The sequence below is a fragment of the Felis catus genome, chromosome E3 (genome assembly GCF_018350175.1).
Source record: "Felis catus isolate Fca126 chromosome E3, F.catus_Fca126_mat1.0, whole genome shotgun sequence".
NCBI classification, from domain to species: domain Eukaryota; kingdom Metazoa; phylum Chordata; class Mammalia; order Carnivora; family Felidae; genus Felis; species Felis catus.
Window position 1 is genome coordinate 34,807,480 of NC_058383.1, and position 27,673 is coordinate 34,835,152.

At 45.0% G+C, this 27,673-nt stretch overlaps 1 protein-coding gene across 7 annotated transcripts in view; it reads right to left on the minus strand.

Annotated features, from left to right (window-relative positions):
- The window catches only part of RBFOX1 (RNA binding fox-1 homolog 1), a 2,060,838-nt gene that overhangs the window by 45,890 nt on the left and 1,987,275 nt on the right, over positions 1–27,673 (minus strand). For all 7 annotated transcript variants that reach the window (XM_023246535.2, XM_045047971.1, XM_023246513.2 and 4 more), the window contains one exon: positions 11,109–11,241. In XM_023246535.2, the coding sequence (XP_023102303.1) occupies positions 11,109–11,241 (133 nt within the window). The remainder of the gene's footprint in view (positions 1–11,108; positions 11,242–27,673) is intronic.

Below are 27,673 nucleotides of genomic sequence, written 5' to 3' on the forward strand. Positions count from 1 at the left end.
CACTGGTGGGTGTTGATGGGGGTATTGTATTTCTTTTTTCTTTTTTTTTTTTTTTGGTGGATTATATTTTTTGTTATTTCCATCCCTTCTCTTCTCCCCATTTCCCAAATTAAAAAAAAAAAAAAAAAGCCTAAACTTAGGTATGCTCTATCCAGAGGCTACACTGGGGAAGGATGAAGACTGATGTTGGGTTTGTTGGGTTTCTAAGGATGTGAGTGGGCTCCAAGCTGCTTCTCTATGTATAATGGTATGAATTTAAATTTTTTTTTTATAGAGGATATTTGAAGGCATGGATTAAGCTACATTAAAAAAAGAAATTGGTTGTTCATTGGGTATATGTTGTTTGTTCATTTTATTATGAAAAAAACTAACCCACAGATAATAAATGTACTTGATACAATGATAGCAGAACTCAACTCCATGCATCATTGATGGAGATTAATACTATGTCTCAAAATCGTAATTATTTGAAATTCAAAAGGAAGAAAATTAAATAACTAGTGTCTTTCCCATTTTCTAGTAAATGATATCAATTTGGTCAGAAGTATGCTTTTATTTGTCTTTGTTATCTAGTCTATAAGCCAACAGATATGATTCCGGTGAACTTACTTGAGGTCACTTGTAATTAAAAAAACAGTATATGATTTTAAAAATCCACCCCCAATCCTGCCCATGTATTTTAAATTGTGTTTATTCCAAGTTATTTTCCTAACATTGCAGCTAATATCATAATGTGAAGAATAACTACCTTTAGATCCATTTAGGTAAGTTTAACTATGGTCCCCATAATGAGAAACATCCCACTCTTTTCTAAAAGTGAAAAGCTTAATAAAGTGGTACCATTTAATAAACAATTCTAAATTTAACAGACAATTCTGAGTCAGGTAATGGTTTTGGGGAAATGGGAGGAATAAGGAAGAAAATAAGGGTTTAGTGGTCAAGTCGGCATACATTTTCTTAGAGATGTTTCTTGCTAAAATCATCCAGAGGGAGCAGAGGATTTTTTCTAGAGCTATTACTGTGAACAATTAAGTGTATTTATAAGAAAACATCAAAAAAATTGGGGCGCCTGGGTGGCTCAGTCGGTTAAGTGTCTGATTCTTGGTTTCGGCTCAGGTCATGATCTCATGGCTCATGATCAAGCCCCACATCGGGCTCCACACTGACAGGCTGACAGCATGGGATTCTCTCTCTCCTCTCTCTGCCCTTTCTCTCCCTTTCTCTCTCTCTCTCCCCCTCCCCCTCCAAATAAATATATAAATATTAAAAACAGAGACCATCAAAAAATTAGCCATGAAAATATCTTTTAACCCTCTACAGCTGGTAATGACAGCTGCTATGGTAAATATTATACTGCAAACACACAGACCATACTGAAAACTTTAAAGAGAATTCTTTTGGGGGTGGGGAGTCTTTAGTCTGACATGAGAGAAATGCCATCACTTTTAGGGGGTGTTTGCACATATTCTGAAGTGAACCAAGGAGGTAATTCTACCCATTCATCAGCCGTGATGGCTGTCATGAGCTGGAGGGGTTCTGCCCTGCGGATAAGCCGCCCGATGCTTGCCTACAGACCAGGAAGAGGAAACTTGCAGCAAACTTGTAAACAGAATGACTCCGGGAGGAAACAGGGATGGCATGCACATTAATGAATACTTACATAAATGTCTGCACCATAAAATCCATCCTGGTAAACAACACTGCAAGGGTGCACACACAAAGAAAAACATCCATATTAGTGCATTTCCCCATGCAGACACACCAACCCCTGCACTGGCGAAGTTAGTCTGGTCACAAGATCCAAAACACAGGAACCGAGGAGTGTTTTCACACTGGTTAAGGAGGTTGGAGACAACAGCTGTCCATCAGCCTGAGAAAATTAGGCTGGGGTTCGGCACTGGCCCGGAATTGGGACGTGGTGGCATGCTGGGTACCAGACTTCCCACTCTTTCAGGAGGAGGTGCAGAAATGCAAGGAGAATTTTGGGTTATCATAAGTGGCCTGGACAGATAGGAGGGTCAGAGTTTGCATTTAATCACACCACACAGCTTCCCCAAGGAAAAAGAAAGAAAAACACACACTGTTGTATTACCAGTATGGGTTGTGCCTGAAGGATGTGAGGAGAGCCAGACAACCCAAATGATTCCAGAAATGTTCCTCTGTGCTCTTTCACTCTCTAGTATTATATTTGGTAATTCCATGTGCCACTCTTTCCTGGTAAATGTAGGAAAATATCTCGGATTTTATGTGTGTGAGACTATGTGTGTATGTGTGCATGCACGACTATGCGTGTTTGTATACATGTATGTGCTCTATGCGCATGCATGTGTGTCAATGCGTGTGTGTGTGATACTGTGCACATGTCAATGCACGTGTGTGTGTATGTGTATACCACGCCCATGTGTGTATGTGTGTTTGTGAGCACAGGTGGATGTATATAGTGGATAACGTGTTTCGTAGTGTGTGTTTGCATAACTGGGGATGTACGTGTGCTCTTACCTAGACACGTATGCACATACATGCTCCTGTATGCACATTTACGTAAATTATATCCAGACTAAGCAGGCCCGGCATTATGACTGAATAAGCCTGGCCTCAAGGTGGCTCTGTTATCCCCATCCATACAGTCATTCCAGAGACAAGGGACTTCACAGGAGGGAGAAAATATCCTGGATTTCTCCAGAAGTTTCTTGGTATACCTCGAGCGAGACAGCCAGGAAGAGAAGCTTACGGCATGTGATCATGGGAAACTGAGGTACAATTCCTAAGCATTACAGTGGGTTTAATGAGGATCGCGTGTAGCCTGCACACCTCACAGGCTTTTGGGAGGATCACAGGACACGTTGACTACAGAAGCGTGTGTTTCCAAATGCGTGTTTTCCACAGGACGGTAGCTGTTATTAATAACCTTCCCTGAGATCTCCCCGTGGAGTTCAGAGATGATTTATGATTCTGGCAAAGGACCAGCGAGCCCCACCGTCGAATGGAGCAGGATTCTAACGGAAACACAACTTTGATTACCAAAGGGTTCCAGCAGGTTTCAGGAGAGGCAGCGGACCCACATGTAAGCCGAGCATATCAAGCCAAAGGGAGGCACTTAAAACACACACACACACGCACACATACACGCACACACACGGCTGTGACACTGGTGTGCTGGAGAGCACTGGAGAGTGCTTCTCAGAGCTTTTCAGACTTGACTGGCTAGACCCCAAGTACCATGATCCTTAAAGACATGACAGGGACTTCACACACTAAGGAGGTTGGTAGGAATCGCATTCGGCTTGTTTCGTTTTGATCCGAGGGGGCCGCACGCATGAGAGCACCTATCAGGCCACGTAAACCCTAACCCAAGACACTGAGGAATGCAGCATCCTGAGCTAGGCTTCCAGCATTTCCAACATGAAAAGAGAGCATCTGTTGGGGGTCAGAAGGCAGGGCCAGCCTCTGTCAACAGGATTTGAAACAGATCTGAGGATACGGAGGAGAGTAACAAATACTGAGTCAGGACCCCGAACCTCAGAGGTGAACCATGTGGCCACAGAAAAACAGCTACTGCTCCCACCCCATTCTTTTAGGCCCTTGTATCTCTGCACGTGCTATTGTTTGTGCTGGGAATGCCTTTCTTCCCAGTATCCTCCTCCAAAGGCAGATAACCATTCAAGAGCCAAGTTAGATGGGAACCACACGGGCATCGGGTCACAGCCTCATCAATCAGCGGCGGTGAGCCCTTGGACTCCCCACTCAAACTATCGGAGCATCGCATACTGGTCTCTAAAATGGGGAAACAGGCTGGTAAGGGCTCTCCTCGAGGGAGGATTCAGTGAGGTGCTGTGAGCAAAGTGATGATCAATGGGCTTGACATCACAGCACAGAGAGACATCTGGGTGTCAACAAAATATTAATATTTTAACCACATGTGAATGTCTATTGAAATATGGGGAGTAACGCCTCTGTCTACATATTTGTAGAGGGGGACCCAGTCTGTGCCTGCTCCCCTGTGGATGATGGAGAGACGAGCCCGCCCTACACTTTGGTGGTGTTCCCATGCACACCCGGTGTGGACCCGGAATGACTGAGCCTAGGCCCTGGCTGCGAGAGTGGCCCCTTCTTTCACCAGGTTGGGTCCTGGTGCCTCGCGGCCGGTTGCAGGCCTCCGCGTCACGTCTGTTTGCACCAATTCCCGGAAGTGAGGGAAGAACAGGCCGCTGATGTTTGCCTTTGTTAAATGGGGTATACTCAGGGCCGTGCGTGCCCTCCACCAGGGGCATGGAAAATTACTGTGGGACTCTGCCATCCCGCATTTCTGAGACAGAGAACCAGAGACAGAATGGGATCTGGCATCTTCATTTCGACAAGCTCAAACAAACCACATGAGGAATACCGTTTCTCTGCTACTGACGTGCCTTCTCTGCTCCAACGGCCATGCTAAGGCACAGACAGGCCAGAGTGTGTCCATCACTACAGCTGCCCCTGGGGGGCTTCCAGGGAGGGGGCCGGGGGGTCACAAAGCCATGTGCATAAACGCACAGACATGTAAAGTTGCAGCGCTGGTACGTGCTGAGAGGGGACAGTGGTGCTCTGAAAGTGTGACAGAGGGAGTGGGGCTGGGCAACAGGGGGGAGGGGATCTGAGCAAACGCCTCAGAGATCGCAAAGCCTTAGCCAGGTAAAGAGGTAGGGAGGGCAGGCCAAGCAAAGGGAACAGACTGCAGAGTTCAGAGGCCCGGCAGACGGGGTGGGGCTTCACTGAGAAAGGGCGTCAGGAATTCTCGCTGCTGTTACAAGCCACACCGCACAGGGAGGCCTCCATTTCACTGACTGCCACACATGCATGTTTTGGAGGGAATGATGGAAGGGTGAATGATCTATTTTCATGATCCCTCTAAATACAAGGAACCGTTATGGCTGTCTTCGGCGGTATGAAAGGAAGCCAATCCATGGGCTCCCAGTTTCACCCAAATGCCGTTTCCCCCCCTAAGCTACTACTGGTGACAGCACAGGCATAAACAACCCTAGTCCTCACATTTCGAGAAGGACTGCCACCGGTCAGTGCCTGGTCTAAGCATCCTGGGCTCAGTATCCCATTTAACCCTCATACTACCCCTGCGAATTGGAGAATACTATTCTCACCCTCAGATATAAAGGAAGCTACACTGGAGAGGGTAGGTGTTGACTGAGCCGGGATTCTAGTCCAGGGAGCTCTGGCTTTGCAGCCCGCTTTTAGCTACTGGGGCAGACCGTGGTCCAACTTCAGCACAAGTGCAGGGTCACCTGAGGGCTTGTTCAAACACAGATGGCTGGGCCCCATGCCCAGCCCAGAGGTTCTGACTCAATAGATTTGGATGGGGGTCTAAGAATTCCAATTTCCAACAAGTACCAGGTGATTGCTGCTGCTGCTGCTGCTGCTGCTGCTGCTGCTGCTGCTGCTGCTGCCGCCGCCGCCCAAGGACTAACAGGCTCATTGCTCCATGCAACAATGCCCTCCCTGTGTTCTTTTTCTTTACATTTGCGATGGCACCGAGGGTCAGCCTCCTCACCCCTATTCTAAACAGGAGGCGGCTAAAGGAAGGCTCTTACACATCCTCATGCTGGTTTCCAGGAATGTGTCCAAACACTTTTTCAAGCCCCATGGAACAGGTGCACTTAAAACATAAGACATGTAGGAAAAGGAGAGCTGGAGTTGATCTAGTATGCAGCTATAGATAAATTAGCCACAGCCCCGTTGCAAGAGAAGGGGGTTGCTGTCATGCAATGAACCCGTGTGGTCCAATTTTAATGCAAAGGCAGTCTGTCTAGCCATGCAAAGGTAATTGTATTCCTTGTCAATCACTTTGGGCCTGCAATGTGCTTTTGCAAGAGCATTGCAAATGCACATCTCATTTCTTAGAAAGTTAAACAGAAATTTAACTACTGTAATAACAGTAGTTAAATATTTGGTTGAATGCAAGCAGGGAATGATTGCGCTATAACAAATTAGTTTACTTAAAAAAAAAAAAAAAAGGAAAGAAAGTATAGGATGCCCAAACTATCCAATCTGTTTGTGTAATGTAATAAATCGCCACCACAAACGCATTCCTGAAGGAGAGGTTATTTAAAACTGCTCTACCTTAGTGCCCCTTCCAACTGGAAAATAAATTAAAATTTTAATGCGTTTAAATCTAGCTGTTTTTGAAGAGGTATCAGATGGGTCCATAAACTCTCTGGCATTTGTATACAATTGTGTATGTGCATGGATATATGGAGGTGTACACCAACATTTTCCTAGGGAAAACACATTTTTAACTGGATTATTAAAGGCATCTGTGACATTCCACTCCCCTCTACCTGAAAAATTTAAGAACCCCTGATTTAAGGTTTGCCTATATATACATTCAATTCAGAAGCCCCCCCCCCCTTTTTTTTAATGTTACAGGTTGCACTTTAAATGTGGCTGGAAATTTGAACAAGAATTTACACCAGAAACAAACACACAAACAAAAAGCTAGAGAGAATTCCGGGAACTATTCTGATGATGGGTGATGATGACTTTAGTTCCTAGTGTTTCTATTAAATGAGAAACATTCTCAACAACAGAGAATACAGTCTCAGAATTAGATATTTAGAAATTAAAACCAGAAACCACGGTTGGTTTCTAGTCAGTGAGGCACATATGCATAGTCCCGGGGTCTGGTGTCAGAGGTGTTTTTGGAACCTGACCTGAAACTGTTCCAAGGATCTGTGTGCAAGTTTCATTCTTGCACTGGCCAGCTTTAAGAAGTTTTCTTTCTCCTGGGATATTACCATATCTTTCCTATATACAAAGTAGCACAGAGTCTCCTCAAACCACTTCTCAATGTAACTTTGAGAAGTTGTACATAGACGTGTCATAGCTAATTTCCTGCAAAAGTATAGAACGTCTTCTTCAAAGATACCCCGAGAACCAAAACCAAAGCCCTATAGCAGATGCTGGATGTTTGGCTTAGAATAATAATTTTCAAGATATTCTTTGAAGCTCCATTAGAGTGCCTACTGTGTCCCCATACCATACAATGTGCGTGGTACACAGTAGGCACTTGGTAAGTAGCTGCTTAATAGTTAATTAGCTAATTAATTAAGAACAAGAATTCAGTTAGGCCAGTCTCAGGGGGTTCCTTTGGGAGGGCATTGGGGCTTAGCTGCCGTCTTCTAGTACGAGACGTTGTACTGAATCTGGCGGGTGTGTCTCGAACCCCTTTACCTACCACCTCCGGCACCTCCACCCACGGATCATCAGTCTGCAAGATTCCTTGGATGGCAATTACCCAATGTGCAATTTCTCCCAAATGTGAATCACAGGAAGACAGACTGGACATTGCGGCTTCTCAATCGAAATGGACTCCAGGATCAAGGGCAAGGAGAAATATGGAAGACCCGGCTCATTGAGTGCTCTCGGAAACCATTCACTAACGGATATTTTATTTATGATACACATAGTCTACACGCTATTGACATGCCACTGTCTAGAGCCAACTCTGTGGCATGTGGGGAATACAGGTGCCTCCAGGAAGGGGTCACACACTAGGTTTCTAACTCATCACCCATCCTCACTCAGTTAACGTTGGTAGTCAATAGTGAGTTGGTTGGCTCGGTCTAGATTTTCTACTCATTCCTGTGATCCATCCAGGGTCCAAACAGAACCCCCTCCTCTAGGGAAAATGATCACATATTAATGTCCCAAGAAATTCCTTTTTAGCTACGTGAGAAAGAAGAGAATAGGGCCTCTCCATCACCTGTGCTCTTTACTTGCTGGGAGGAACTTCAGAAAATATCAGGATGTGGAGGAGAAAACGAAATCAATAAAAGGAAGTGGATGGATGAGAAGGCATCCTTGGTGAATCCTCCTGTGTGACTATCTTGATGTTGGGTACCTCCAAGGGTCACCTAAGACTCCACAAAAGTAGCCATGGGGGTTATGTGGGATTTTTTTTTCACTATCTTGGGAAAACAATATGGAAGCCATACATGGACATAGGATAAATGACACACTTTTTATTGGGATTTCAGTGACAGCGTATATTCATATTGCATACTTCATGAAGAAGAGAGGTGTAGGTTGGCAGTTACATAAATCTTTGACAGGTAACAAATGGAAAATAGTAACAAATGCAGCTTGCTAGATGACATCGTAGAAAAGATGTGGATCACTGGGTGCGAGGGAGACTCATGGAATGAGATCTCAACGTGGCAATTTAGGAAATGGTTGGACTTAAGTGCATCCCACATTTCTTCTTTTCCTGAAAGCCTTCTCTAAAAACTGAGCTAAGAGGCCTTCCTTGGTGCTCACACAACACCATACCTTATCACTTATCACATTGATTGAAATTGTTAGCTTATATGGTGCTCCTGCCCCTAACGGGAAGAAACTCCTCCAAAGGGGCAAGACAGAAAGAGATGTTAAGCTAAAATGCACTGGAGTAAAGACATTAGTCAAATCTAGAAATCTTCCCCCAAAGGACTTTGGAGACAAACAGCTACAAATCCATACTATCTCCTGGACCCCCTGAATCCTGATAATGTCACTTCCTGGGAACAGGAACCTCTTCCAACCTCTCTGCTATTTGCTTCCACTCAAGCCCAGGGCTCTCACTACTCTAGCCAGGATCTGCTCTGTGCTGCCCCCCACTCTTCTCTCCAAAGGAGCTGCCTCTGTGCAATTTCCTGCAGCCTAAGCCAACAAGCAAAGGGAAAGGGAAACCTTCACTTAAGATGCTGGACTCACACTTTTTCATTTGGGGCCAGCACACTCCAGGCACTTTGTAATACAGCAAAAACACCCTGGCTGAATTTCCTATTCTCCACCAACACTTTGCTCTCATAGAACCTGCAGACATGGGCACGCGGACCCCAGCCTTTTCTCCTCTTCCTCTTCCTCCTCTTCCCCCCCCCCCCCCCACCTCCTCCTGTGCTGAGAATTTCATCTTACTACTTAGAGCGGTTTCAGGATTCCACTCAGAATATTACCAGCAAAGAGGCACAATGTACTATTATAACCAAAATGATTAGGCATATTGCTGGAATATTAAAATTAAGTCACATCTAAAGCAGTCACAAACACAGTGCTTCACCATTTGGAGATGCCCATGTGTCTCCCTGGTGAATGTGGCATTAATTAGTTATGCACGGTTATCCCCGGCAAAGAACAAGTTCATTCTAAGTTAGAGAATTTCGATTTTACAGCAGGTGTGTTATTTGGAGATTTTTATAAATAGTTCATGTGAGGATAAGCCGTATAATTTTACTTTATTTTTTTTTCCTGTTCAGTATAGTAGTGAGATACTGAGGGTACATGTACCAAAAAGCTACAATTACCATCTACTAAGATAAGATAATAATTTTCAGACAAACTAATGTGGTATAAACATGCAATTTTGTGTTTATGGTTTATGAATCTTGCTTTAGTAATTACATGAGCCTACAGGGTAACTTGGTGGGGGATTTTTCCCTTCCTAACAACTTACTGTGTGACCTTGGGAATAACATGTATTTATTTCTGCATTTCTGGATCTATAAAACGGGCTCAACACTGTGGGGCTGGAGATAATGATTACACTATCGATGATTCTTTGTATCACATGGTCATATATCTAAGGCTTAGGATGTAAGATGCATCTTTTTGGAGGGTGGGGAGAATTTATGGTGAATTTATCTTTGGTTTGTTATTATCTATCATCATTCCAGTGAAAACGAAATTTGTGCTGTTGTTTTGTCCACTAAGAAACTCAGAAGTGACCTAAGTCTAATCACAACACAAGAAACAATGGACACTGATTTCTCTACCTGTGTTTTCCCTTCCTGATGATTTCATCGAGTTTCATTTATTTATATTCTTAACTTTGTCTCATTGCGCTTGTGTTTGAAACACTTCAAATGCTCTCCTCTGCAATGGGTGAGATATGAATAAATAATGAAAAAAGAGTGGTTTCCTTTGTCGTCAGTATAATAGAGAGATGATCTAGGCTCATTCAGGTTTTCTAAAAAATTTATAAGCAACAGAGCTATAAAAAATGCATTAACCCTTTTGGTACAGTCTGGAATACAACCGTATTCTTTCTACAGACCAGAAAGCCAGGCACTGGCCAGGAAAGCCTTGAGCCAAACTGTCTTGCACACAGCTGAGTTTTTCTGAGTAGTACTATTGACATTGGGGGCCTCATGACTCTTTGTGTTGGGGGCGGGGGGGTCCTGTGCACTGTGGATCTTAAGCAGCATCCCTGGCCTCCACCTACTAGATTGCTGCTCCTACTGAGACAACCCAAAATGTCTCCGAACATTCCAAACATCCCCCAAGGACCACCAGAGACATCTCTTTCTTTCTCCCTGACTCCAGGGCACTGAATGTTCCAGGAGGATACCTTAACAGGAAGAAAGGGTAGCATTTCAGGGCAGCAGCCCACAGTACCACTATTTCTTAGTGTTCACCAGCCCTCTTTGATTTTCACCTGGGAACGCCAAAGTCCATGCGCACAAAAACCAAACTGCCCACGGGGAACACGTTAACTTGCATTTCCTTGCAGAGGGGAAAGGAAAGCAAATGCGCATTTTGGAAAATCCAATGGAAACGAGTCTTACTTCCAATTTCTTTGAACTTTTGCTTTCGACCCCACACCTAATTTTCTCTTCTCAGGCAAGGGTTCATAAACTTTGAAGTGCAAGGTGTCTTTGGGGAGGGCGGCAAGACCACCCCCCTCCCAACCGCCCCCTCCCCCCCAGCGAATTTTCTGTTTGGAAACTTCGCGTCCCTCCATGGCCAGATTCAAGGGGCAAATGTGATCCAACCTCCTTAATAACCAGATGTTTGCAATCATCAGAAATACATCTTTGGCTGTAACCATTTCTCTGTTCTCCAGCATTCAGTCTCAAAGAGAATTTACATAACAACATGTGACATGTAGAATGCTTAAAGGCACCAACCATGACAGGACAAATTACATTCATTTCTCAATACTCTTTGCAAGGTGCTCCACTGCAGGCGCGCGCGGAATGCATGCTGGGGCGGGTTCCGGTGGGGCGGTCAAGACCAGCATGCGCTCGCAAACAGGAGGGGGCGGTGCGGGAGGCCCGCCGCCAGGGGGAGGCTGACCGACTTACCCGCCGTAGGCCGGGATCGGGGGCGGGGGCGCGGCGGCCCGGAAGGTGTTGTACACGGTGCGGCCGCGGCCTCGCAGGTGCGCCCCTCGGTAGGCGGCCGCGGCGGTGGCGGCTGGATACGGGAAGCCGGGCACTGCGGGGGCGGAAAGGAGAGAACAGAGCAAAGGCTTTCAGAAGCACACCTGTTGTTGAGGGCGACGCGCCCCCCCGCCAGGACCCTTCTCCCTGCAGGCGGAAGCTGGACACCTGCCCCCTGTCTAGGATCAGGCTCGTAAAGGGCGGGCAGCGGGGAGGAGGCCAAGGTCCGAGTCCAGGCAGGACGGGCTACTTAAGGCGGTGGTCCCTGTGCCCAAGAGAATACGGTAAATGACAAACATTTACAAAGACTTCTTAACAACGGGAAGCAAGCTCATTGCACAGAGTTCAAATTTTACAAAGGTAGACTGCAAGATGTATGTGCATTGTATTGTCAACATCTGTCATCTGTCTATACACACACGTATATTGTGTGTAATATTTATGTGTGAGCATACAACATACATGAATATGGTGTATACACACACGTGTGTGCATGTGAGTGAATATGCATGCCTGTGTTTATATTGTTGTATAATGCACACGTCTATGTGAACGTGTACTGTGCGTACATATATATTCAAGTATGTATATAATTTTGTATACATACGCACACATATTTCAGTGTGTTCTTAGTTATCTCTGGTGCTGAACTGTGTGTGTGTTGTCTATTCACTGCTTTCCCCATCTTGTTTTTATTTATTTCCCACATTTTCCTTGATGTCCATCTATGGCTTGTTAAAATTTTTAAATTGCAATACAACGTTCCTACGGACACGCGCATGTATCGTAACTGTGCAAACCCTTTATGCTCCAAGAAACAAATGGTTACCAGTGACCCATCGGCCCCCAAACCACTTAACAGCTTTGAAGACACGTACAACAACCTTATATAACCACACAGAAGTCTGGGAACTCAACTCTTAAGAAGAGGGTGTGAGCTGGGTTTTTCCTCCTTGGGGGAAAAATTCTCTGAGCAGGATGGCTTGCTGAGGAGTCATGAGGGAAATGAAGCCTGAAGCCAGAGACCCCTGATGTTCATTCTCTTGCCTGGGATGTCCTTCCTCCTGGGGGGGTCTGCAAATTCTGAGACAATGCTCCCTCCGCCCCCCCACCCCCAGCTTCAGGAAACCACTTCTGCTGTTCCTACTTGTCTGCATCTCACAGGACTCTTGCTATGCCGGGTGTGTTACCTTCTCTCTCTCCAAAGAACGGGCAAGCTCCTCTCGGCCTCTCCAGCACGTGCCTCCCCAAGTCGGCAGAAGCCCCCCGATCTTATTCACAGTGGGCTCTCAATATTGGACCCCTGAATGGATGCAGGGGTGGCTTCACTACAGCAACAAGTGGATGAAGTTGTAGGTTGTGGAGAGGCCACGTGATGGGCAGTTTCCAGTCAACCTCCCCCCACCCCACCCTTGTCCCCAGCTTCTTCTCCCATCTACCAGTCTCTAACAGAACAGGAGCTTTCCAGAGGGAGAGAGACACAGGTAAAACAGAGCAGGGCTGGAAGGATTTCTTCCTCTGTGCACTCCCCTCCCCTGCTCCCTCTCTCCTAGGACTTGTTCACGCGGTGTTTGTATGGACAGGCAAGGCTGGGAGGGACAGTGTCTTTGGGCGTGATATGAACATACAAGCTCAGGTCGTCCCACCACAAGGGAGGCTCTCAAAAGGAGATAATCAGCGCACAGAGACCTCTCTCCAGGAGCTCATTTTGGGGGAACACCTAACTGCTCACAGGGTGTCTTGTTTCATGCTGTGTTGAAGTTGCCTCCACCTTATATCCAAACTGCCATGGAGGGGCTTCTCCCCTTCCTCCACCACATTCAGGAGCAGAAGCCCTCCATCCCATCTCTTCACTGGCTGTGGAGTCCTCGGACACTCTATGTCCTAGTTATGCAGTGGGGGAGGGCAGGGGATGGGGAGATGAGGCCATAGCGTCTCCCACAAAAGCCCCAATTCCATACCATCTCGCAGAATTGCACAGACTAGACTAAAACCCTTGATTCCAACCTGAAGACTGGCTATCATCTGGAATTCTCTTCGTGTTCTCATGGATTCCACCATATCTTTCTCTCACGACGGAAGGCAAAATGCTGGGATCATAGAACCGAGTCAGAATGATTTTGTCTATTTGTGTTGGAAAAGACCATACAGGTTATTTTTAACCTTTTTTTTTTTTTTATTGCTGTGAAAGACAAATCGCACAGCTGTCCTTAATTCTCAGCTTGCCAGCCCCCAATGCACCCACGTCTCCTCACTTGTGTTACAACTAATGTGCTTGAAATTATAGAGAGGTGTCAGTCTTAATGGGGAAAGCCAATAATTCCGAACACCATAAAAGCCCAGAAGTAATGAGATCTGAGACATTTGCTTCCGGACTGGGGAGAAAATGGGCAAGCGCACAGCTTTGACTGCAAGTCTGTCTTGCTGCTCAAACATTAAGTTTTCATAGGAACGCCCTGCATTTTGAAATAAAGAAAATGAAAAATTCACAATCTGGCAGAGCAGCTGGCTGCCTGTGTGAGGAAACACGGTAATTATGCTGACCCATTCATTATCGCTGGCTACGGTGCACAGTGAGTGAGACCAGATCCCTCTCAGCGACAAGCAGGTTTTACAATAATTCTTGGAGGATTTAGATGTTGAGATACAACATGAAACAGAAGCTCGACAGCACGAGCCGCTGAGGATATAGAGCCAGGAGTTCATTTGGACCCCCTCTGCTGCAGGGGGAAGATGTCTCTGCCGATGCAGGATACGGTAGCTACAGGTCTTAATGCAAGGCTTTGGGGGTTTCTCCAAGCAGGGCACACGGGACGGATTCCTACTTGGTTAAAGGAACAGAGGAGGGAGAACACATCGACTCCTGGTTTAAAAATCACGTTTTTGGGAGGCCAAGTGCCCTGAGGCAAAATAAGGGGGTTCCACAGTTCATGCTTTGGACCAGAGGCTTCATGGAGGAAGTAGGAGTCTCCCAGTTGGAGGGTTTGCTCACCTCTCTCTTTTTTGTTACCAGTCTCAGGCTGCCAAGGGATCTCTTTACGAAGCCTCTAGTTACTCATCACGATTAATGAACATTTCCTTCCTCTTTCCTTTCTTACTTTCCTCCCTTCTTATTCTGGTCCTCCTTTCTCCCCCCTCTCTTCGTTCTCTTCCTTCTTTCCTTCCTTCCCTCCTTCCTTCTTTTATTTATGTTTTAATCTCCTTTGGAAGAAATCTGCCACAAAGCTCTCTAGGTCCACCAGCCATCAAGTGGCTTAGACTCTTGCTATTGCTAGAGTGTAAGTTCCATGAGGGCAGAGATCTCCCTATGTTCTGCTTATTGATTCAGAAGAGTGCCCAGAGCACAGAGCAGGTGCCTGGATACCCTTTGGAGGAGGTGAACCAATGTTAGTGTCCCTCCTTCGGGGACAGTAGAGGCACTCCCTCTTCACCTTCTGCCTTCCCTGACACTGCCCTCCATACAAAGTGTCCTGCCCGGGATTTGCACATACACAGTGGGCAAAGGCCACAATAGGATCTCAGCCATGATCCCTATACAAGTAAGTTCTACATCCATACTTTACAGGTGCTGCACTGGCCCAGGAATGGCAACCACGCTTGGGACACGTGTGCTTCTGATTAAAAGGGAGAGGACTTAGATCAAAGTATTATACTTGGAAGTCTTGCAAAACCTTCATTCACTGAAACTCGCTTTCACTGCTGTGCTGTGTCAGGAATGGGAGATGAGCTTCTTGTTCTGGAGAAAAGTGGAACTCAAATGCCACCCCCCCCCCACCCTCCAGACAGGTGATACCCATTAAAAGGCCTGTGAGGTCAGGTTCCTTCCCTCACATAGCCCCAGACAGTCTCTCTGGCAACCCAACCAATCTCAGTCTCCAAGCGCAATCAATGTATGCAACAAGTAACAACGGAAAATAACATTCCTTCTACTCCCTAACTTCTCTCATTTGTAGCTGAGCCTTCAGTATTTCACCTCATCTCCAATAGAGGAGTCTCCCCCCACCCTCATGCAGCTGGTTTAGGAGTCTCGAGTGGCTCTCTTCTCTTTCCTCTAAGACAAATGGTCAATTCCAAGACAAATCCAACAACAGCTGATTTGTCTGTTTGCTTTCCTACCAGGTGCATTGGCTTGGAGGTGCTGGGACATGGTTAAATGCATATTTGAAGCAATTACCCAGACAGATGATTCAGGCAGAGATTAAGCAACAGTGAAATGGCTTTATCCTTGAACCACATAGAAAGAAGACATCTCAATTATGTGCTGACTTTGGCACGTGACACACCTATCGCTTGTTGAGTCAAAGTTATCACATTGTCTATCAATGCCCCAGTTTGGGAGTTTGGATCCAGTGAGTGGGTAATAAATGTTTAATAAATCTAACGCAAAATGCCAAATGGAAACTCACAATGTCCTCTCCATTTCTGGAACGGAGTAAATCATTGTTAATCAAAGCCGTAAACCTGTCACCCTGTCCCATGTTTGTAAAAGCCACTTTGTTAATTAAAGAACAATGTTAGAAAGAAAAGACACCAAATTATAGGCATTTCTAAACCCCTAATGCTGGAGTTTGATGTTTTTTCTAGTTGAACTTCCTTCCAGTTAATAAACATGTAAAGAGACCATCATTGGGCAACAATGGAAAGGATTCAGGTCGCTTTGTGGATACAGTATAAATCCTTAGCTGTTGGCATGAGGGAGACAAGGGAAGAGGGGAAAAAAACACAGGTTCATTATACTGGAAAGGTTCCCTCTTAAACCTTATCCAGCATGAATCAAAGTGAAAAATCTGGTATCACTGCAACGAAAATTGGATTTAGCTCATAAGCTAAAAATGAGTTTCTCTCAAAGAAAACAGGGCAAGAGCTTTTGGAGCAAATACCAATTGCACATCTTGTTGACATATCAACATTCCCAGCCTACCCACTCCCAACCTTCAGCTCGATTTATACCCAGAGCATATTTTGGGGGAGGTTAGTAGAATAACGCTCTCAGTTCTTGGGCATGAGGAGCTGTATACCATGGAACTCAATGGAATGGAAACTTTAGGGATGTAACAAGAGTCATGCTGTGATGTGCTCAAGTATCAAGGCAAATCAACATTTTTAAACGGAAGATGTGTGGGTGTATCAACCAGGCAAATGGGCCATTTACCAAAGTGTCAACTGCTTACTGCCTGTCTCCCATCGAAGACAAAGCCCCCACCTCCCACCTTCTCTGAGCTCTGCACTCCGTGTATTTACAGTGACAAACGTGTGTTCTCTCCCTCTGTCTCTTTTACGAATACGGTGCTTACCTTCGAAATAAACACAAATGAGATCATATCACCAGCCCAGAAATCCCCAAAGAAGAAACACAAAACCAGTGGAAAATACTTGAGGGTTATAAAGTGCATATTAAAGTTTTAGAGCTTTGGGAGAGATGGGAGCGTAGCAGATGCAAAAGCCAACAGGGGGTCAGATTCTGCATCAAAGCCATAAAAATATACAGCCGCCGTAATGGGCAATTATTCTTTGCATTTGTGCTCTGGTTTGAATTTGCATGAGGTTGCCAGATGCCCTGGAAAAGGTGTGCCATCAGAATGGAGAAGAGGGCTTTCTCTTTGTCCCTCTCTTCTCTCCCTTCGGACCAACATGCCACCTTTCCCCACCCTTTGAATGGTTTAAGACCGAGAGATGTCCGTGCTAATTTGGGGTTGAATTGTTCTGTGGGTAATTTATGCCAGGAAATGCTCACACGATTCTGGGGGTGCAGACATGCTTTCAACAGCAGGTTCACAGGTCTGCAGGATTACCCTTGGGGGGACTCCTGTTCCATGTGTTGGACCATAAATTAAGAAGTGGCATAGTAGGTAATATGCCGAGGTGAAATAAACAGCCAGCTATAGCTCAATTGTGGAGGCACAGCACTGTGTGATAAACATCACAATGAATAGTCAAGAAAAAAAAGCGATTATTTTTTCCAAATGACAGAAGTGTTTGCTTATTTTTTCAAAATGGATCTCAAACAAAAGTACATCAAACTGGCTTAAGACAGAATTTATACGCAACTAGGTCACTATCTTTCAATGACATTAAATGGGGAATTTAATATGAAGGAGCACATTTAGTTCTAGGTCAAAACAAAAATGGAAAGGCTCTCAATTTTGTCCAAATTCAGCAATTTCAAGGCTTGGGGAGAAAAAGGGGGTGTTCCACCCATTCAGTCATTTACAAAATGACCAGAATAGCCACTTAATTTGTTGGAATCTCTGATTCTCATAGTCTTGTCTGTCTATCCCTGAAACACACATTTGGGATTGACTCCTGTTTCATTTCAAAATGCATGTTGATATTAAATACCGCTGTTTAGAAGTGAATAAATCCACATTTTGGACAAACAGTTCCTTACAGGACATCCTCATTTGAGATGCATTGAACAGGAAAACAAAAATTTCTAATTAATGTACAAGGCTAATCACCATTCCCCACATGGAAGAGTAATTTTTCACTGTTCATTTGCTGGGTTTAATCTCAAAACTGACATAACAGGAACGCAATGTCCTATAAATCTCCGCTCATTTGTTTCTTTAATATCCATATTCCATTGAACTACAGCTGCTTGTTGCCGCAGTCTATTACAACTTGCAAAAGTGTCGATAAAAATATTATGAAAGGCAAGATGTGTTTCTTCCTTGCTGCGCGTGCCATTTATTTGGGAAAAAGACAATAAATGGCTTGCGGATTGTCCCCCCAGCCTGCTGCTTGGTGGGTGATTAGTGATTAATTACCTGGCAGCAAATTGACATGGCACGAGGAAATTGACACAGCCCTGATTAATTAACTTTTTATGGGTGGTAGTTACTCACAAAACATTGCGCACCATAATTGAATCTCTTTACACGGCATCATGGTACAAAAGTTTTAGTCAGGTCCAAATTAGCCAGAAGTTTCTAGGCTGTTCTAGGTCTGATTAGGATGTGTCGAAGGAACTGGCAAGAACTTGAACTTGGAGAGAAAAAGGACATTAGTTGGAGGGAGAAAAGACAGTGCCACTGGACGGGCTGGACTGCCCGAGCTAAACGTATTGACCTAAATCTTTACTGTCTGAGGTTGCAATGCCGACTTTTCTGCCAGCCTCCCGTGGTTGCTGCTTCTCAGAGGCTTCTGCATATTCTCTTTCCTTTGTCCTTTCCGATGGTTGACTTGATCCCCTCACTCAAATGTTGGCTCCAATGCCACTTCCTCCCCTAAGAGCTTCCCCCAGTTCTTCAATGTCTCCCAGCTGCTGCTACTGTCATTACCCTTTTCTCTCCCCTTCACTCATCCGCCTCTTACCACCTCACTGGATGGCATCTCTCCATTGGGATGTCTTAAGGACTTATTTCGGTCAAGGCCGTGACTCTGGAAACTACAGCACTAGCTGGCCTCGGGTAATTACTGAAATGTTTACTGAGAATCTTGTAAGACGGGCTCAGAATGCCATAATAGTTCAGCCACAGAGGGAAAATGGGGGACAGTCCTCGAACCTGTAAGAATGCTGCTCATGAGCGGTGCCTATTCTAAGAGAAGGTCTGGCTTAGTGAGAGAGAACATTACTGTCGAGGGACTCAACCTCACTTGAGAGAAGTCCAGACAATGCTAACTGGAAAAGTGCAAGCAAAGCTGTGATTACAGTTGACAAAAGTACAACATCCCATCCTCCATGATCAGACAGAGGAGATTCAACTGTAGGCTCTATCAGCTTCTATTTACTAACACTAGCTAACTGCCAGACCCAAAGGTTAACTCACTAAATCTTTGCGAAAGCACACATGCCGGGTGGAACTCCTACCTTCACTGTCCCGGGGAAAACAGGAAGATGGAGAACAGCTCAGAAACCAATGCTCTGCACCCAAACAGCTGGACTCTAGAGCCCAAGGTCTTATCTATTGTACAACAAGGCAACTAGGCAGCTGGGATCAAGGCATCCCAGGTTGGCCCTGGGCAAAAACTTTGCACTCCCACTCTCTCCGTGCCCCCTAGGGGCTCTCAGTGTTTATTTCCCTCCTACAGCCTGTACAAGGGTTTCATCGTCTCCCTGTATCCATACCATGGCCAAGAAAACCGGCCCCAATTCGTCATGGACCGAGTTAATTTGCAGGGGAATCTGTTGACAAGCCTCCCTGAGACCTCAATATGCTCCTTGTTGGGGGCAGAGGGTGGCAGTAGGGGGAGGGCAGGTGCCATTTCTTCTGTTCTATATTTATGTTCTGAGATTTCAAGACACCTGGAAGGGCTTTGCTCCTTTTCTGCTAATTGGATACAGGCCACAGGGATCACTACTGATTTATGTTCCCGATAAGAGTCCAAGGCAAGCTGTTTTCCTTCTCCAGAGGGGTTTTGCTCCACATCTGGATAGGAGCCAGGGGAGCCACACACAATCCAAAAATATTGGGGAAATGGACTCTTCCAGTGATGGGAAGCTGTGGTATGCGAGCCTGGTATTATATCCACAAACCTAACTACTGTCAAAACAATGAGCTCCTTTGACTAACTTCAACAGGAAATTTTCTCCACGATTTGAGAGCTCTGAATAAAAAACTCGCATAATATTTGGGAGTATTCCACTTGTTTTCTAAATATAAGCAATGTATTAATATTATTATCACTCATAACTCTGTTAGAAACAGTCTCTTCCTTAGAAAATACACAGGTCGCCTAGCAATAAAAAACAAAGGAAACTAAATGCAATGAACACACAGAGATGATTTACTCTGAGCAGTGAATCTGGTGTTCCCAACGCAGAAATGCTTCCCAAATTAAAAACAAATTCAAAAAGCGGCAACAACAACAAAAAAACCCCACACACAGTGCTCACGTGAATATTCTTTCATCGTTAGGTCTTTGAACGAGGACAGCAGCCTTCGTTTTAACTAATTGCCACATTATTCCCGCTTACCTCCCGAAGTTAGCTGTTGTCTCTTTTCTCCTGGGTTACAAATGGTCTGATTAATCCAACAGACATGTGTGGTGAATGCCATGGCTGCCGAATGCTCAGAGATAGGCTTTTACTGTGCAGAAGACGTATTTGTGATCTGTCTACTCACAGGTATTGACAATACCCCCCCGGGCAGGATTTCTGTAACATTTCATTCAGCAAAACGAGAATGAATCTCAATCTTGGGAGGCTTTAACTTGGCGGGACCGCAGAAGGCATTTGCAGAGGTGCTTTCTGTCATTTGAAGGAACACGGGAGACAAAGCCGTGAGATGCTGAGATCTATTTTAATTTGGATGAAGCAATTTGCCATAATCTGTTCGTTTGACAAAGCCTGTACCGGTGTCAATTTAGCTTTTATCAAGCAGCCAGAGGAAAAAAAGGCAAATAATTTATATAAATAATTACCTTATCGAGTGCGGATACACAGCAAAGTTTCAATTGTTAAATCATTCATGATCTGGCTAACAGGTGGCTGAAACAGCAAGCTCGGAGAATTGCCTCTCCAGGTAGGAAACAAGGCAAGTGAGATAAATTAGCTTCAGAGGCTGGATGGATTTCCCATGGTTCTCTGGGGCTGCTGCAGCTCCTGAACATGAAACTCTCAGAGGGGGGTTGGCAGTGGTGCACAGGATGGGTACAAGATGCAAACGCACCGGTCACTTCACTTCCAGCCTATATCTATCGCTGTGGGTACAGATGGTCGGCGTTGGGGCCATCTGATTTTGAGAGTCAGCTACCACACTCGGAAGGCTGAATCCCAATCCTTTGAGCCACTCCCCACACAAACCTTGAGGACAGGTGTCATCCGGACCTACGGATCATTTGCCTGAGCTGGAACCCACCCCAAACTCCCATCTATAAGAGACCAAAGGAGAACCATTCAGAAATAGGTTGTCCAGTCACTAGGTTAATATAAACATTCCCAACTAGCTTAAAAGTCCCAAGAAGATGCCTTCTATGAAAGAAAGGCAAAGGGTAGACATCTGTTTGAGGAGCAGTCTGGATGGCTCTTTACACGAGGGTGCTCACAAGTGGGTAGGTATTGATGAGTATGTTCCTGGTAATCAGCCTTGGCCACAGTCACACCACTAGTATACCATGACAATGGACACCCAACTCTGCCTGAATCCAGCTCTTCTCACTGAATACATTGTTGCTTAAGAATTCTGTAAAACCAGTACTAGGGATGAGGGTTTGCCAACAATAATGAACCTTTGGGAAATGCTTCTTCAACCCTAGTAGCAATTACCAAGGGTGGGTATGATATATATCCTCGGGCAGGTGTGCCCATAGAAGTGGTTCTGGTATGTTTGTTTTTCTATAACAAGCAATTAGGCATGAAGATCCTATACTGCACGCAAAAACAAACAAACAAACAAAAAACCCAAGGAGACAGATTGAAAATATGTAGTGTGTTATTTGGTCCTAAAAACTGCACTTTGTAAACACTCCCCTCCCCAATTCTCCAGGAGCAATAAAATAGCTTCTGGCATGACAGTACTTTTACATCAATGAGAACATGATTTAAGAAAATGGTGTTTTTGGAGTGAAGCAGGTGTTTACATTACCGTGTTTAAATGAGCTGGGCAAGGCTCTTTTCCCTTCCATGGAGGCAAGCTCAGCTTCCCATCCTGACTCTTGCACTGAACTGGGAAATGTGCTCTTTGAGGAGAAATAAGGCAAGGGGAGGAGGGGACCACTTCTGTGGCTGGGCACATTTTGGTGCAAGAAGCACCAAGAACCCCCACCCCAGAGCTTGAATTACATGTCACTGGATGTTCTTACTCCCACTTCTAAGCTATTCACTCCCAGCCGTGCAGACTTTGAGCTGACTTGGCTCAGTTTACAAAGCTGGGTCCCCTAGGAACACACACCTGCTACATTACATCAAGTGGTCCCCTTTATAGTCCAGGAATCAAACAGGATCTTATTTTTGGCCCCTGAAATGTTCAGGTTCGGTCTGAACTCAGAATAGCTTTTTTCTCCCCATTTTATCTTTTTTTAATTTTTTTTTCAACGTTTATTTATTTTTGGGACAGAGAGAGACAGAGCATGAACGGGGGAGGGGCAGAGAGAGAGGGAGACACAGAATCGGAAACAGGCTCCAGGCTCCGAGCCATCAGCCCAGAGCCTGACGCGGGGCTCGAACTCACGGACCGCGAGATCGTGACCTGGCTGAAGTCGGACGCTTAACCAACTGCGCCACCCAGGCGCCCCTCCCCCCCATTTAAAATCCACGTTAGTTTGAGAAAGCAAATGAAGTCCAGATGAGTGCTCAAAAAAATTATTTTTTCTAAAATAAGGTTCTCAGCCCATTGAAGGATTTCTCTCTCATCCCCGCCAAGGGCTACAGGAAGGTAGGCATGGCCCCAGAGTTAAATGCAGGAGCTGCACCAGGCAGTTTGTTGGTCTTACAAAAATGTGAGCGTTAAAAAGTACTTTCTGTCAAGGCTGTCATAGGACTTGGGGTTTCTAGGGAGCTCCCCCAGAACAACTGCCTCACTGCCTTTCAGAAACATCTCGTCTCGGCCTCGTTCTCTGCCTGTGTACACACTGGAATCCCAGGGCAACGTAGTTTATTGTTTTAATATCTGTCTAACACAAAGCAAACCATCCTCTAGTGACTCCTTATCTGTCATATGTATTTCTGTGAAAGAAATATCAAGACAAATAAGATGTTTGGGGGCACACCACGGGATGGTAGTTTTTGCAATTGGCAGCCTTTTGCAGAAGCGAGACCCCCATCTGCAAAAGACTAAAGCCACTGTTCTGCATTGAGATTAATAACCAAAGTGCCAGGAGAGCTAGACGGCAGCCGCCTGAACTGTGGCTGCTTCTTTGCAGATTCTTTCCTGTAAACAACTGAGGATGTTCAACTAGTGGGCTTTCCCACCCACCCTGGAAATTGTTCTTTTTTTTGGTTTTGTTTTAAAGGGACAAAACAGTAACAACAAAGTGGTCTAGGTCAGGAGCTAACCCTGTTGGGGCAGTAGTGGGGCATGGACTGAAAATACAACTAAACCTGTTGAGGAAACCGGTGTCCAGGTGAAATAACTACATTAACATAGGAGCTAGCAAAAACCTGTTAAAAACAAGCTGTTCATGAATCAGAGCTGTGCTGAACCGTGGGAAGGCAGGGCTGATGGAACAAGGCAGAGGAGACAGTGCTTCAGCCATGGAGAGGCTGACTCTGGGATTTGGAAGGCAGAGGTGGGAGGTGGCAGCTGGCAGCTGTGGACAGTCACAGTTCACTAAGTCAGGACCTGTGCTGTGACTGAGGCAACAGGCAGGGCACGGCACATTAGGTGTCTCAAAATCTCCACGTCCCTGGGTTCAATGAGGGAAATAGGATTTTAGCAGGCAAGTATGTCTATGTATAGGTGCTGGATGATGGTGAAACAGCAATATTTAACGGAGCAAGAGGCACCAAAAAGCTATGTGAACAATGGATAAGTCTCCCATCAGGTATGGTCCCCAAATAACCCTGTAATTTGTTTGCAATTCTGAGACATTAGCATTACGTATCTATTATCTGTCTTGCCCACTAGAATACAGCACTCGAGAGGCTGACTTAGGGACGCCTTGCTCATGGAGTATTTGTAGTGCCTGGAACTGTACCTGGAATACAGAAATAACTTGATAAAGACCATCAAAGAACTGATAAGTGAGTAAAGAATAGAAGGGATCATTTCAGAGATGATGACAGAGGGGACACAGGTATGTTGTCATCATAATGCTGAGCCACAGATGTCGAAGAAGCAAGGCACTGATTCCTGATTAGAAGGATCCACTCCAGAGCACCTGTTCAACCAGAAGTTGTGGGAGGAGCCAGAAGCAGCCCAGGCAAATGATGAGGCATCCTAAGTTAATGGAGTCTCACCATGTATCCCAGGGAAACTGAGGCAGGTCTTGGAGAAAGCCAACAGCACCAAAATAATGCCTCCAAATCCACCTTTGTTTGTTGATGGTTATGGGGGCAAAACTAAGTCAATCCATGATCTAGACTGAATTCATGTATATATCTTACTGTGATGTATACCAAGAGAAGGGTATTCTGTTTATGTGCCTACTTTCTGCTATTGGTTTTAAACTGTGATAGAATGGCAAAAATGCAAAAAGCTCAAGGGGGTACACACTGAAAAGAAGGTTCCTTTTTCTCTCCCTCCCCAAGTCCTGGTGTCCTGCCCTTTCAGGTAAGAATGTTAGCCTAACAAAGGGGTTGGTAAACTACGGGGCCCTCGGGGGCCACACAGGGCCCCAAGACCGCTTTGGTCAATAAAGGGTTAATGGAAGTACAGCCAGACCTATTCATCTATGTACCGTCTGTGGCTACTTTCAAGCTATAGATAGAGTTGAGTACTTGCCAAGAGAAAGCAGAAGGCCCATAAGGCTGGAAATATTTACTCTCTGGCCTTTGGAAGAATAATTTTGCCAACCCTGGACAGACGCATCGGACGGGAAAGAAATGTCTCTGTAGCAACCCAGGGATGGGAGAAAGGAAGCACAAGGTTGGCCTGAATGCTGAAGCTGGACAGCTGCCTAGAAGCTGCACTTGACCACTCCCTTCTCAGACATTTCCAGGAGGGGAGCATGTGGCCTCTTCCATCCCTCACCCCGAACGCGTGGGTAAATTTAGACACTAGTAAAGATGGAAGGCTTGGGGTGGAGTTAGGCTGGGTTTGAAGGTGATCTGGTTGGGGCATCTTAAACAAATTTCTCAACCCTTCTAATCCTAAATTTTCTCAAACGAAAAGGGACATAAAAATCACAATGATTTCATAGTTTTCTTGTGAGGATTAAAGGAGAAGGTTCATGTGAAGAGCTTAGCTGAATGCCTGACATATAGTAAGTGCAAAGTAACTCTTACTCAATATTAGTATTGTTACTATTTTTTTTTATTATTAGTTCAGGGCTGGAACAAGATTAAAGCCAGTTAGGTGTTCATCTTGGTGCAAAATTTAAGGGGAGGTGGCTCCAGTAATCAGGATAAATCATATTTCACTGTATTTTTTTTAAAAAATTAAATTTTTATTAAAAAATCCATGATGAAAAGACTCTCAAACTTTAAAAAAAGATGTGCTATCCTGAGCATATGGGACCCTAAGGTTAAAAAAAAAAAAATCAATAATACTCATCTTGCCTTCATGGAAAATTCTGATATTTTGCTCATCGTTGATTTTTTTCCATTAACTTCAACTTTTAAAAATATTGCATTAGAATATTATTTATCTTGGCTACTGAGTTTTTTTTGGCACCTCTTTAAATTTTGTCTGAAGTGAGTCCCTCTCTTGTGTCACCCTCATCCTGGCTCAGATTATTCTTCCTTTTAAGTGATTCCTCCAGAAAATATTAGTAAAGACCTTTCCAGAGCCCCACAAAGCTGAGATACTAGAGACAGAGAAAGAACACATGGGTTTTTAAACCAGTTTGTCAGTATCACAGTGACCCATACATGTACTTTCCATCAACTGTACTCAGTCTAATGACATTTTCTGTGTTGGGCAGAAGAAAGAGAAAGCCATAAATTAATTTAGGCTGTTACTTTAATTACAGAAACCAATGGAAGTTCTATCAATTACTTAAAAGTAGAAGAGAGCAGGCCTGATTTATGTATGTTTCTGCCACTTAAATCATTGCTTTATGAATTCCACACAATTACTTCCATAAAATCTGCAATCAATACATCAATTAAAACCATGCTACCACTGCTTGCCCTTGAGTTTCATAAAAGTGAATAAATGAGGAAGTGATTTTGCATTTTGATAACATTTAGCATCCTGAGACTGTGGTATCAGATTCTGCCCCCCCCCACCCCCCGACTATGGTCAGGTGTAAAAATTTCAGGGGGAGTTAACAGTCATCCAGCCATCTTCCTTCTCCTTTAGGATTTGTTCCTCATATGGATCTAAAGTTCATCTGTGGTTTCCATGTCACTGTGCGAAAATGCACTTGTTTGCGTTGATAAGCATACGGAACCACCCGCAGATTGAGGCTGGAAAATGTTTCTCTGACTGTTGACAAATAAAACTGGTATCTCTGGTACTTGCTATGGACCAAATAGTATCCACCCCCCCCCACCTCCCCCCAAAAAGTTGTATGTTGAAGGTCTAATTCCCAAAGTGATGCTATTTAGGGAGGAGACCTTTGGTTGGTAATTAGGTTGAGATAAAATCATGAGGTGGGGCCCTCATGAAGGGATTAGTGTCCTTATAATAAGGGACACCTGATGGCTTGCTCTCTCTGCCGTGTAAGGACATAGTGAAAAGGTGAACATTCATGAGCCAGAAAGAGAAGGACCCTGATCTCACATTTTCAGCCTCAAAAACTATGACAAAATAAATTTCTGTTGTCTAAGCTCCCCCAGTCTACAGTATTTGGTTATGGCAGCCTGAGAAAACTAGTAAGAGTGCCGAACAATACCCACACCGGACACGGATTTTGTAACCTAAGGTGGGATCTAAAGCTGTTAGCAGATGATACCGATATAGTTGCCCATGTATTTAATAACGTATAGTGGAACCTAAGCAAGATCCAATGCCCCAGAAAGGAAATATGTTTGCAATACCTGTGCGATTCCTAGGTTATTCTCCCTGATGAATAATTCTCTCTCAATGGGAATTACAGATAAACTCAGAAGAACCCAGAAGAGAAAGGGGCAGATGTCTACTGGAAATCCACAAGAGGTAATATCCACGAGATGATTAATGTGGTGAATCTGACGCTCCTCATGAGGAGAAAGGCAAATGGAAACAAGAATAAACTGAGAGGCGATTTTTCACCCAACCAATTTTCAACATTAAAAAGAGCACAGGTGGAGCCAAGATGGTGGAACAGAATGGAAGTTTTTTTGTTTTTTTTTTTGCTTCTTGCATCCATGAAATACAGCCAGATCAACACTAAACCATCCTGCACACCTAGAACACTGATTTGAGGATTAACACAACAATCTGCACAACCTGAACCACACAACTCAGCAGGTACATGGCACGGAGAGGTGAGCTGGGGGAGACAGAAGCGGGCAGAGGGCAGGGAGCTATTTTTGTTTGCACAGAGAGGACAGAGACAGGGAAGAATTTGGGAAAAGCACCTCCCCGCCGCGCAAAAAAAAAAAAAAAAAAAAAAGAAAAAAGAAAAAAGAAAAGCAGCTGGAGAGACAGGAAAAGTGGAAACAGCCGCAGGGACTGAACTAAAAAGGGAGGGAGGAGAAAGGAGAGGGTTTAAATTCCATTAAGGCTCTGTAAACAGGGAGCGCAGAGTCTGAAACTCCTCGCCTCCATACCTGGCGGTGCTCTGGTGGGAAGGGCGAAACCTGGGGCCGGATGCGTGTTGTGATTTCGCATGATCCCTCCAACGCTGCCGCTACACGAGATCGCGTGAACCTTCTCTGGGGCAGGCTGGCGCCCAGCCGCAGTCTCTGGCGACGGCAGCAGCAGAGTCCCGCGAACGTTCCCGGGTGAGGCCGGCACCCGGCCATTGCTCGGGGAGACCCTCCCGCAGAGGATCTGAGCGGGTCCGAGCCGCGGTCCCTC